A 14,033-nucleotide genomic window follows, 5' to 3' on the forward strand; every position below is an offset into this window, starting at 1 on the left:
ATAAAAACAACAAAAACAACAAGACTAGCATGCAGACATCTTCAAAGCAACAATGATTACAGCAGTAGCAATTACGTACAATACATCAACGGGACGTGTTGTTCAACGTCCGAATTGCATTAGGAATAAAAGATTTAAAAAAAATATTACGATTTGCCCTAGGTACTTTATAACGTCTGGCAGAGGGAAGGAGTTCAAACTCCTTATTAAGCGGATGAGTAGGATCGTTTGCTATTTTAAAAGCTTTTTTCCTGAGAACTTCCTCGTACATGGAACTTAGTTGTTTCTGATTTGTCCCTATGATTTTTGAGGCGAGGTTTACTATTCTCTGCAGCTTGCTTCTCCCTTTAACGTTTAAATTACCATACCACATCGCCATGTTGAAAGTTAGAATACTCTCTATCAGGTTCTTATAGACTTTTCCATAATGTGCTTGCAGGTGCATTTTCGTCCTCACTTGTTTCTTTTCAATACCCGCAAAACTTCCGATAATTCCGCTGTGCATGTCCGGCTGGCCTAGAATATGGGCGGGTATATCGAAATGTTGGGAGCGTGCATCTCGACTGTTACATCACAGTCGGTGTTATGTTGAGATTTGCCTGTTTTTTAGTGGACTTTTGAATGCATAATATTTACATCAGAATGAGGGAACAAATTAAAGTTTGAGGCTCACGATATGTCATTAACATATACAAAGCTCTAATAATTCAGCTATGACAAGTTAAATACAGTTTTACATTCTTGGGCACCTTTAAACAAGCTTGTAGGAAGGGGGTCAAGTAAGCAAGTGGTGATTTTTTAATACGCGATACCTCCCTAGTGAGCAGCTCAGTCGAGTCGATTTGAGAAAGGGTAGAAAAGGATGTACCAGAGAAACTAGATGAGCGTAATGTAGAAGAGGAAACAGGTGCAGCATGAATAAGTTTATAAGCGTTGTCAATTTTAGAACTAAAGAAATGAAGAAAATCATCATACAAATATTTTGAGAGAGGTAGACAAGTGCCAACATTAACTTTGAAAAGTCTGTTTATAGTGTAAAAGGGATGTCTAGGATTACTTTGATTACAATATATATAATCTGAGAAAAATAAGCGGGTCTTGCAGACTTAATTTCAGCTCTATATTCCCCCAAGTTGTCTTTCCAGACCTGAGTCATGCCATTTGTGCTCCAGTTTACGGCAAGCTGCCTTCTTAGAACACAGGTCATCATTATACCAAGCAAAAAAGACGAGATTTCAGGGGAGCAAATTATCAAAATTAGATGTGTGTTTAATTGTAAGATCTTATCTTCAAGAGGAGCCAACTGAAGATCACTTAGAAAGGGAACAACAGAGCCTGCAAAATCTGCCGCATTAATTGATTTCCATTTACGGAAATGAACAGTATGTGAAGATGACGTTTAAGGAAGATGCAGTCCCAGATGTCAGGTGATCAGAAAGACCAATGTCAGCAGAAGACAGCTGTGACACAATTGCATTGTTTGCAATCACAAGCTCTAATGTGTGACCTTTGTTGAGAGTTGGGCCGCTAGTAAACTGTTTAAGATTAAAACAATCAAAAAAAAGAAAAGAAAATCTTTTGTCATCATACAGTCATTTTCATTATTGTTTATATTAATGCTCTTGAATTTAAAACACAGCATTGACAACAAGTCAGCAAACTCAAAGCATCGTTAGCCTTAGCATTAACCCACATCAACATAAAAACAAACAAACGGTGAAAAGAACCGTCCCCAAAACGCGCCAGCATACCCAATTAAACCGGAAGTCTGAGTCAAAGTCAAGGTTACAGAAACCTGGACTGAATGTTTAAAACCAGCCAACGATAACATAAAGTGAAATATTTTTCACACTGCTTTTAATAAGTTTTGGAAAAGGTTTTACAGGCCAAAGAGTCTTAAAAGTGCCGTTAACAGGCCAAAATAATCAAAAGTATTAGCCATTTCTTAAACTTCTCACTTCTAAGTGGTTCCTCAACCAAATTTTGCAGGTACTTTCATGTTAGTGATCAACCATATCAAGTTTTGTGAAAAAGTTAAACTTTAACAAATTGTAGCATTTAAATAAAAAAAACATTTAATGGCTGACCAAGAAACATCAACTATAATTTAAGTCTGTATGCTCCAATGAATCTAAAGTTTAATGCCTCCCAGAAAATGCTCTTCTTTAAATATATAAACAAACAATATATTAAGTGAAAGAACAGACCCTCTGCTTTCAAACAACAACAACAACAAAAAAACGTTTCATCCTACCTTGATTTTTTGCCCTTTTATCACCTCTCAAATATGGGTAGGTTTCTTCAAAAACACCAAATTTTGAGCAAAAAGCTAATAAAATAAAATTTTTGTGAAGGACTTTTGATAGAGATCAGATGCAGAGCGATCCTCAAAACTTGAACCGGCATACCGTTTTTTTGCCCTAGGGCAATACTTCTGGGTTTTATAAGTTGCGGAAGAGCGTAACCTGGTGGATAATAGGGGTATTGCGGATTGACGAGATAACTCGTCAATGGCGAGGAAAGAGTTAAGCAATCATCCATTTACATATTCAGTTATTGGCTGTTCTCTTCTTGACAGCTTATCTATATAAAGTAATGAAAAGTGTTGGGAGAGAAAGTTTCAAACCCCTGAGCCAGGCGTATAATTAACCGTATAACATAGTTTTGATGTGTTTATAAATGTGGGTAAAAAACATAACTGTTGTTGTGTAGTTTTATTGACTTTACAACTGATGAATTATTGTGGAAATAATAATAAATATTGTATGTGAGTGTATAGAAGCCCTTGACCAGGGGTTTATATAAAAGACATTGTTAGTAAACATACACACGTTTCTTTCAGATCACCCAGCTAAAACGGCTACAGGTACGATTGCCATTCAGGTGGAAGATTTTAATGACAACTGCCCCGTCCTGAGCAGCCCTTCTCGAACACTTTGCTATGGAGATCATGTAGTTCATGTCACTGCTGTGGACAAAGATCATTACCCCAATGCAGAACCATTCGATTTTACAGTGGACGCGCTGGAGTCATGGAGTGTTGAGCGTCTCAACGGTAATGAAAGAGACATCATGCCTTGCTTAAATCACCAGCACATATCAAGTCCTGTCAGACTAGTTAATGAAAGCAAAACATACTGGTCAAGCAGCATAACCTGTCTATCAAAAATAAAACAACTTCTGTTAAAGTGATGTGGAGCCTAGTGTCCAAAACACAGTTTGATCAGCAATGCAAGTTTGTTGAACTTGGTCTCTTTTTGTGTTTTTCATTTTAAAATGGTACTGAGACAACTGTAGATGAGCTCTTCAGACAGGTTGATTTCTAGAAGAGATTGTATCTGAGGAGATCATACGTACGGTTATTACATAGCAGGGATGTGCGATCAAGTTACATTATTTGCGACTGGACATAATTAAAGAAGACTTAGACCGCAATGACTCGAGGCTTGACTTGGACTTGAGCAGACCAATGCATGTGCATTTCATTTTATTTAAACCTCTATTAAATTAATCCATACTCGAGATTTAAATCTGAGTTTAAAGTTATATTGCAACAGGACTAAAGTTAATCTTAAATATAACTTAAATCTATGATCAAAATGCTGGGTTAAATGTAATTAAACCTCCTTTTTTAGAACAAGGTTTAAAGGTTTGGGCAACAGAATTACTAGATAAATCCTTACAAACTAGGCAGCTAAAAATTGCACATTAGGCAAGCGGCAATATGATACTTTAAACTAATTTGAATTTAATTATTTCTTTCACCAAATAAGCATTGTGTATGTAACTATTAAGTATAATACATTTTTCTCACTTTTTCATGTCACTATTATTTCTTTCGGGATAAACGAATGCATTCAAGTCTTGTAAATCCAGTTTGCAGCACATAGCCCCTAAATTTAGCGTTCAGCAACACAACACTTTAAAGTCGCATGAAATTGAAATGAAAAACTATATATATACTTTTTAATATTGTGGTATTATTAACAAATTACTTCTGTGAGCTTCATTATTTTAAAAAAATTTGTGTGTGCTCATAATCTTTAATCAAAAATGCAAATCTCCTCCCCTCCTCAAAACGATCTCTCTTCACTTCCGGTCATATGGTATGGCAGGTGGGCGGGGTCCGGGAGAAGATTGCAGTGATTAGCAATTAGCAACACAATCCAAGTTCAAACGATCCAATCACATCTCGAGGACAAATTCAAATCCAGCCCTGCCTTATTTCATGTCAAAAGCCGTTTCATTCGGATATACGTCACCACGGGGAAAATAAGGCAATTGTTACTTTCGTTTCATGGCGACTTTAACATTTATTTACATATATTTGAGATTGTGAATATTGAAATTTTTTTTGCAGCAGCAATCATATACAGTCAGTGTCACGTCACTTGATAGGACATAGGAATGAAAATCATTAAAATAATTACAGCAATGTTAAACATATTCTACCTGCCTTCCTGATATAAATTAATATAAATTTGATATGATTATTATTACTGATACACTAATTTGGGCAAAGAGCACTTAAAGCCTAAAGTTGATGACTTGCAACTCGACTTGGACTTACCCGTCTTGACTGGGTACTTGGCTTGGGACTTAAAGTGACACTTCACTTTTTTAAAAATAGGCTCATTTTCCAGCTCCACTAGAGGTAAATATTTAATTTTTACCGTTTTGGAATCCATTCAGCTGATAGCATAATCCATTGTGTACTCCGTAAGATCGACGGAACTGTATTCTCATTCCCGCATAATAATCAAGGACTTTGCTGCTGTAACATGGCTGCAGCAGGCGCAATTATATTAAGCAGCACCCGAAAATAGTCCCCTTGGTAACTTTCACTTTTCACTATTTTCAATATCAATATCAAATAGGAAAAATATCGAAACTCTTTGGTTATTTTTAGCACGATGCTAATGGTCTGGTCGGATTCGATGGATTGTGCCAAGCCATGCCAAAAGTGGCACCGCCAGACCCGGAGATCAGCCGAATGGATTCCAAAACGGCAAGAATCAAATGCTTAACTCTAGGGGAGCTGGAAAATAAGCATACCCTCAAAAAAAGTGGAGTGTCCCTTTAAATGCAACGACTCGAGACTTACTTGTGACTTGCAAAACAATGACTTGGTCCCACCTCTGTTACCTAGTGTATTGTAAACAAATAAAAAGAACTTATACTTTAAAGAACTTTAAACTCCAATTATATCTAAAACCAGCCATCAATCTTATGATTAATTGTCACTGTACCATAAGCAAACGATACCATAGTCTGCTCTATTTCAATCCATGTTGAAATACAGTAAATAACATTGTTTTGGTAAACAAAATAAACTTGGGTGACTTAATGTTTCTTAGTGCAGAAGCACATTCATTCGTTTACTGTATATTAGGATATTTTGTAACTTATTTATGTTTTTTTTTCTTCTTCAGACACTACATCGATATTCAGATCTCATGCAACGCTCTGGCCCGGCGTCTATCGTCTGTTTGTGAAGGTGCGGGACCAGCAGGGGAAGTTCTGTGCTCATCAAGCGCTTCAGATAGATGTCTGTGCATGTGACGCATCTAAAGTTTGTCTGCCGAGAAAACGTGAGGTTAGATTTGGAGCAGCTGGTGTTCTTCTCATGCTGCTGGGACTGCTGCTCCTTCTGTGTAAGTCTCATTTAAGATGCTTTAAACCTGGACAGAGGCAGATCATTGGTCGTTTCTATAGTGTTATTCACATCTTTACACATCACAAACAGAAAAATTACAAAATATGTTGGTGTCAAAACCATAGGCTGGGGGCCAGCTCAAACTTTATCATTCTGACATTAACCATACAAACTAAAAACAACTAGGCCACAAACTTCTAGTAAGTAAAAAGAAGTGAATTTACTTACTTAAAAAAGTCATATTGAAGTTTAATGAGTGTGGTCGATTAGATAAGAAAAGAAAATGTGACATACTGGGTTTATTCTGCATTACCTCATAACAATTTTAATATTTTATACCACGGGTCTGCTGGATGAATTATTCTGATTGGTTGATAAATGTTTCACAGGTGTTGTTTATTTTTCTATAAAACACACATCTGACCTTTCAAATGTCTTAAAATAACCATCAGATCAATGTCTGTGGTAACCGTGGGACAGGTATAAGAGGAATAATTGACTCCGGTCTTTTGAATTATTTGAAAACAATTTGCGCTATGATTTGAAACACACCCATGCATTTTTTCTCCATATGTAAGTTGGCAGTATAGTGATACTGATAACTAAAGATGTTGATTTAGTGAGGTCATAGTTTTTTCATTTTCAAATATTTCATTACAAGAATTGTCTCATGAATCAGACTACAGTGGTTGTGCCGATCAAAAACAAGCAAATAAAAAGACATTAGTCTCACCATTTAATGTCATCACATGGTGAGGCAGTCGTAGCCTAATGTTCAAAGTCGGACAAGGGTCATTGGTTTGATTCTTACGGCCATAAGTAAGCGACTGAGGTGCTCTTGACCGAGACGGCTTTACTCCACTGACCACTGCTCCGGGGTATGTGTGTGTTTATGACTTGCTGATAAAGTTTTATTTTTTATGTGATGCTGAAGATTAGGGTTAGATTGAAAAGCTGTGAATATGTGTTCCCTTTCAGTCGGTTACTACAATGTCACGCCAACGGCAATGGACTTGGCATGAAGGTATTTGCATCTGCTGGTGCCGCATTGCCGCGCGAGTATTTAAAGAGAAGCAGGTGCGTTTACCAAATCAGCTTAATTTGCTTTCGAAAGTCGGCAAATCATCTGCTCACGAGAAGCTCTCTCCTGTTTGGAATATCACTGCTTACCTTACAGTAAGTTGGTTGGATGGACAGCAGAGGCTCGCAGTTCTTCCACCTCTTTGATTTCTCAGTTTGAACTTGAGTTAAGTGCGTGCGTTGCCTCTCCCCTCTGTGCTTCATCAACTCAGCATAGCACAAAGAGTGATTTCCACTAAAAGAGCAGCACGGGTTAAATTTGTGTCTTTTTAAAGAAAGCCATTCTCTCATGTCACGGCAAGTGCGTCTTTTAAAAGATGACATATCGTCCGTGTTCTAGTTCTGGATGTGACATGTTCATGGGTCCCCTGGATGACCGCGATCATTGTGTCTCATGTCTGTGTATACAGCACGCTGATGCAGCGTTCGTGGAGGGCTCGTGTTCCGCTTGCATGAACATGACTCTCTTGGATTTTCGGAGATGGATTTCGTAACTCCAGGAACATCACCCCCCCTCCAACTCCAGAAAGTTGTTCTCCATACAACGGTGCTGAATTGGTCTGCTGGTTCTATCCACAGTCAGAGGTGCCGTGGAGACAGGTGGCGCGTGTTCTACGATGCTGTCATTCTGTATCGGTCCTCACAAGGATTCTGTGTCTGTCGCAGCATCGGAGGGGGTGGCGTCTATTTCAGATGCTGACTTGGATCTACTCCCTCCTGCGGGTAGAGTTGCGGAACCCGTGTTCGAACCCGAGATGGCGGCCATGCTCGCTCAGGTGGCGGTATACTCAACCTCCCCCACCCCAACCGTCCTGCCTCGACGATTGATACTTCGGGGGTGCTCGGGCTTTTCAGCCCTCACCCCCTGTGCTTTTCTTTCCCGAGGTGCATGATGAGCTGACTCGGTCGTGGAAAATCCTGTTCCCCCCGGAACCGACCGCTGGATTTCAGCCGGTACCCATGACCACGAACAGAGCGAATTCCTCCTTCATCCCCAGGTCTTCAGAAGCATTCCGGAGTTTTGAGCGGGTTCATAACCCTTCCTCATTTTCCGGCTCTTCACAGGAGTTGCGGAGCTACGAACAGGCTCATAACTCATCATCCTCCCCCTCCTTCTTCGCCAGTAAGTGCCTTGAACAGCTTAAGACCCTCACAAAGTCTCACCTGCTCAGCCTCCCCTCAGCAAACTTAGGTGAGTGTACATTACACAACATTGCTATCGATCTGGCCAAAACGCACACACCGGCGATCACCTCCACTCCCTCTTGCACAGTATCTGGAGGTGCGGAAACCGCTTCCCAGCCCGTCGTGATGACTTTTATGCACAATTCATCTCGGTTATGCAATACAGTTTTTCCGGCCCCCTCAAAATTTTCCGCAGTTCGTTTCACTGCGATGAGAGCTGCCGATGTGCACGTACTTTGTGCAGAGATCGCCGTCCTACTGGCGAAGAACGCGATCGAGCCGGTCCCTCCAGCTGAGATGAATTCAGGGTTTTACAGCCCTTAATATATTGTACCCAAGAAAAGCGGCGACTTGCGACCAATCTTGGACCTGAGTACACTGAACCATGCACTTCACAGAATTCCGTTCAATATGCTGATTAGGGCTGCAGCTATCGATTCTTTTTGTAATCGATTAATCTAGCACTAAATCGATCGATTAATCGAGTAATCGGATAAACATTTTGTATGTGTTTTTAAACAACCAAAACAAATAATGCATAACGAAAATGACGTGGCTGTGAAATGTTCAATCATTTGGTTTTTATTTCTAAAAAAAAGGTTCCAAAAAATAAGCCTATTTCTTTCAACTTTTACCCATTTAGTGTTTATAAGTGCCAGTGCCAACAATTAAACACTTTAATTTATTAATATGCACAACAGGTTTCATGCTGTAATCTAGCCCTGACATCAAAGTAAATATCTGGTTTATGTACATTTCTACACCTGCAGCATTTACCATTAGGCTACTAACATATAATGTATCATTTCTGGGGTGAGCCTATTTGCTATGGTAACAACCTGTGTGTATGCGCGCACATGCACTTGTGTTTGTGTGTGTGCTAGGGGTGTCACGATTCTCCAAATCCTCGATTCGATTATATTTTCGATTCTGATGTCACAATTCAATTCTATTCTCAATTTTTAAATGATTTTTTAAGACAAAAATTATATGCCTTTATTATTTTTATTATTATTATTAAAGTTTCACATTAACATGCACATTGCGTGCTTTTCCTCGCATGGGGGTTTGTGGGCTTTACTTTACGCGAGAGAGCTTGTAGAGAGAGAATTCCTTCTAGCACGCAGATAGACTTAATGCGCGTGTCTTGGACTCCTATTATCTGAAATAAAACCGGTGCGTCAAGCAGCTGCGCTTCTATCTGTCTCACGTGCATGCGCTCTCGTATCTGTCCAAAGTCTAAACATAAACTAAAGTAATAATCCTTACGTTTTTGTTCAGTTTTATGCATTTTATGCGAGCTGAGGCAAACTATACCTTTTGTTTAAAATATAACCCGCTGCATCTTGGCGGCTCTCTCGTGCACGTGCAGAGAGCTGCGCTCTGTCTGACTCCGAAGGCAGATCACTAGGTAGTAATCCTGTTTATGATATGCATTTCAAGGAGTTGAAGCAATACATCTCTCGTGTTTAAAATATAAATCGCGTTCCGCTGGATGGATGTTTTTGAAGGCACTTCTGAGAGTTTATTTTCCCCCGCTTGGCAAGCCGACCAGATGTGACATGGGGGTGTGGCAGCATCGACGATCCCATTTTTTTAAATTCGAAGCTCGAGGTTGTGAATTAATTTCGATCGATTTCAATTTAAAATCGAAATTGTGACACCCTTAGTGTGTGCACACGTGCTGTGCGTGAGGAAGAGTGACACCCCAGTCAGACGTTCAGTTGCTTCATTGCATTTTGGTACGGCAGAAATACATACATTCATTTTCAATAGAACGCTGCATTTGGTGTGCATCACTTGCATTGCGGTGCATTTTAGGTTAAGAATCCGTTCGAAAAATCAAAACATCACGTCCCGCTGTACACAGTGAATGCATGCAGCTGAAATTATTGTTGCGTGGCTACATAAAAGTTTAAGCATATGTGATGAATTGCGCGATCTGTCTGACTTGCGTGAGAGAGAATAACTTCCTTATGCTAAACTCTAATAAGACAAAGATTATTATTATTGAACAAAATATGTCAGATTACAAGTTGCCCATATATGATTGCACTGTGGTGCCGTTTTTTGGTACACACACCTGTAAAGTGCATGCGTGTGTGTGAAGGGGTTCTTTTTTAATCTATACTCTCCTGCAATTGAACGTGAATACGAAAACATCAACGCTAAACATCATATCTAGTCAAACCGCATAACGACATCGCTACAAATACAGTATGGGATTAAAATCAGCAGAAGCTACGTTACCTTGTTTCATCGACGCTTGGTGAAACAGCAGTGGATGTTTTCAGTTCAGATGCTGAATGTAATGATAATGTAATGATCCCAAACTTTAGACATACTCTCTCTGCCGTTTATGGACATATTCGCTCCGCCATCGCGCCAACTAAATTCAAAATGTACCACGCGCTATGATGTGCTTCCTGAACATTGAACAACGGTCCGTGTGAATCAGATCTCGGCGCGTGAAGTGCGCGTCTTAGGAATTTAACGAGGCTTCTGCCTCAAAGAATTTTTTTGAATCGAGTAAATCAAGTAACTCGATGAATCGTTTCAGCCCTAATGCTGATGCTCAAACGCATTTTTCCATGCATTTGTCCAAATGATTAGTTCGCATGAATCGACCTGAAGGACGCGTACTTTCACGTATCGATTCTCCCCCGACAAAGGCAGTTTCTCCGCTTTGAGTTCGAGGAGCCAGTATACCAGTACAAACACATACACCTTAGTTATCTTATCTTAGTTATCAGCAATGAGGCTGCTAAGTGTGAAAAGCTGTTTTAAATACAGATAAGAACAGAGTTTAAAAAGATAACCCATTGTGCATACCAGTCTCTCTTTCGCCCCTTGTATTCACCAAAGTAGTGAAGGGGGCTTTAAAACCCCTGAGAGAGAAAGGTGTGCGCATTCTCGCGCATCTAGATGATTGGCTCATAATAGCTCAATCACGTCAGACGCTGTGCGTTCACTGAGACTTAACTCTCAAACACCTTGCTCGTTTGGGTCTTTGGGTTAACTGGGAAAAGAACCATGGCTTTGTTATGTCCTGTATATGCACTACCTGTGTATATAGACACAACGCAAAGCTTTTGGACCTCAGAACAGCTCTTTGTCTGTTACGGTGGTCAGCAGAAAGGGAAAGCTGTCACCAAGCAGAGTATGTCCCATTGGATTGTGGATACTATAGCTTGCTATGCCTTGCCGATTTAATTTATGTGCTCACTCTACAGGAAGTGGGGCATCATTTTGGGCATTGGCTCGTGGTTCCTCGCTAGTCATTTACAGAGCTGCAGGCTGGGCGACACCTAATACGTTCACTAGATTCTATAGTGTTTGTATCAAGCCGGTTTCCTCTCGGGTTCTCTCCTCAAATCAGTGAGAACATCATAGGTCGGCTCGTATGTCGGCTTGCAGCCTCAATTTTTGTGCTGCAAAATTGCACCATTTTGGAAGGCCATTAGTGCAAAAACGTCTCAAAACTGTTTTTTGTTCTCCTCCACCGCCTAGATGGGTGATGTTGTGGAGGATCGGCTCTCAGCCTTCACTAGATGCATTCTCTGTAAACCTGTGTTAGGCTAGGCACCCACATTGTGTCCCCTATGTGGGGTTCCTATCTGTGTATAGTCCGTGGGGTTAAAGTCCTCGCATTTTCCTTTAGCAGAGCCCGCTCTGCATCTCTCTGTCATACCATGTACTGTTCAGAGATCTCTATATTAGCAACCTGTCGGTTGTTTCATATTTCATGTGTCATCCAGTTACCTTCTTAGGGGATGGCTTCCGCAGTGTTCCTAGTTCTGCCCAGTCTAGGTCGCTTTCCCACTTCACTGGTTTACTATTGTGGGTTAAGAAACAAGTAGTGACCGGCCTTCTGCACTAAGCCTTAGGTTCTGCCCCCTACGTGAAGGGCAGAGGGCTTTTGCAGGCACTGGTAGGGTCCAGCTGCAGTGGCGCTTTGGTAGGGATTCCCAATTCGTCCGTCACGACGTGACGTGTCTCGGTTACGTATGAAGGATGGGAACAGAGACGTCATGCTCCGTTGCCACAGTTTGCTGTTCCATTGCTGTTACCAGGCCGGGCACTGATGCTCAACTTTCTCAGCAAATAATATAGCTGATTTGGTAAACGCATCTGCCTCTCGTTAAATACTCACGCGGCGGGGCGGCTCCGACAGATGCAAATACCTGCATGCCAAGTTCATTGGCGTTTGGCTAGTTTCGAAGTAGATTGGTCTCTGCGAAGCGGTTCCCAATTTGTCGGTCACGACGTGGCATCTCCGTTCCCTTCCTTCAGTGAAAGAGGGTTACATACATAACCGAGACGTTTCTTAAGACCATACGTTGTGTAGCTGTTGTGTGAGTCTTTTGTGTGTTTGTAGATTAATTGCTGTTGATTGTGTTTGCAGTGTTTCCTCTTCTGCTGCTCTTCTGCATCTGCAGTGGTGTTGGACATGCAGCTGACTTTAAGAGCATCCCGTTTGATACTAAAGAGCATCTTATCGTATACAACACTGAAGGACAGGGAGATGATAAGGTACAAAATCCTTATATTATGCTCAGTCACAAACTTGTTGTGCTATTTTTGTAATCTACTAGAATAGATTAACATGATGACGTGAAGTTTTAATAAAGATATTGATAATAGTGTATAATAGTGGAGCAGCTCTTTTCACCTTCAGCCTGAAACACATTGTTGTAGCTCCTGTCTCCTTCTGAAACGCCCAGTCTCTTGTGATTGATCCAAAATGTACAATGTTAGCATATGTAACACAAATTAATACCCAGGTGCATGATCTCAGCACCAAAATGTTGAGTAAAAGCTTTGGGTAAAAGACACATACACCTTAGTTATCTTATCTTAGTTATCAGCGATAAGGCTGCTAAGTGTGAAAAGCTGTTTTAAATATGGATAAGAACAGGGTTTAAAAAGATAACCCATAGTGCAAATTTCTTAAGTGGCTGCCAACTCGGGGTAACAAGTTTGCCAAATGTGGGTAATTGATTTTGCTTCGGAGTGTTAAACTGACATGTAAACCACTAAGATGTGTGAGGCACAGTAAAAGGTTAAAGAAAGCTGAATGAATGAAATGTGTTTAACTTTGCTCTACAGGAAATGGATCTTTTAGAAATATCAAAACAAATGGAGAAACAGAAAGTGAGTAATGTGGGAGCAGTAAGTGGAGGTCAGACGATGATTGATGGTGTGGATGGTGCAGTAGTGGACTGGTCCTCTTTCCACCAATATGACATGCATGGGAATGCCTATCATCACCACATACATCAGTTCGACAGGAATCTAATGTATGCTCAAAATACAGATGAACAGATATACACCAGGTTCAAAGGGCATGATGCCTATGAAGGTCTTGCCGTGTCTGATGCTTTCTTAGACGACTACTATTCTCACGTGAGTATCATTTTCATACAGCTAAAGACTTTATAAATGTTTAAACACAAACAATAATTTTTATAAAGCCATATTTGGACGGGAGCAATTTCAGAGCAATTTACCTACTGTTTTTCGCCAAACTCAGAGGTCCTCTGAGAAATTGAATCCCGTCCGGATGCAAATGTCTATGTTTGACCGCAATATCTTTTGAAAATGCGGTTCTTGTCGTCTTTTGGCCAACGTGATCTGCCGTAAGGTCTTACTAACGCGCTTATATTGTACTTCCTGAGTCCTGTTTATTCAGATATGGATGTTTTTTTTACATTCGGCGAAATAAAATAATTAAATCAAGACGAACTGAATATCAAACACTGTTAAGACTGGCCACTGTAATATCAGTATAAGGTAAACTCAACCTTATTTTGTTCAGCTCCAGAATGGTAATGTTAATTAATAAAAATAATAAATTAATCATTATATCTTCATTTCGTTGGGTTTATTATAAGCAGCCAGTTATATAAAACACACAGGCTACTTTAGTAGGATTTGTATAAGTTATTTTGATTTGTTAAAATTAAATTAATAAATTACATGTTCTGTAATAATTTTACATTTAAAGCAAAATATCAAACCTTACAAACATGCGTATACAGAGCACGTGCTCTTTTGCAATGCCCAAACGCATGAAACGGACACTTCCATCTCTGGAATAGCCTGAGAATTT

General features: G+C 40.0%; 1 protein-coding gene across 3 annotated transcripts in view; it reads left to right on the top strand.

Moving 5' to 3' along the window:
- The window catches only part of dsg2l (desmoglein 2 like), a 61,514-nt gene that overhangs the window by 33,432 nt on the left and 14,049 nt on the right, over positions 1-14,033 (top strand). For 2 of the 3 annotated variants that reach the window (XM_073871721.1, XM_073871723.1), the window contains 4 exons: positions 2,843-3,055; positions 5,433-5,654; positions 12,327-12,454; positions 13,031-13,324. In XM_073871721.1, the coding sequence (XP_073727822.1) occupies positions 2,843-3,055; positions 5,433-5,654; positions 12,327-12,454; positions 13,031-13,324 (857 nt within the window). The remainder of the gene's footprint in view (positions 1-2,842; positions 3,056-5,432; positions 5,655-12,326; positions 12,455-13,030; positions 13,325-14,033) is intronic. The other variant, XM_073871722.1, reaches the window with a different exon arrangement.

Source organism: Misgurnus anguillicaudatus, chromosome 2 (genome assembly GCF_027580225.2).
Source record: "Misgurnus anguillicaudatus chromosome 2, ASM2758022v2, whole genome shotgun sequence".
NCBI lineage: Eukaryota > Metazoa > Chordata > Actinopteri > Cypriniformes > Cobitidae > Misgurnus > Misgurnus anguillicaudatus.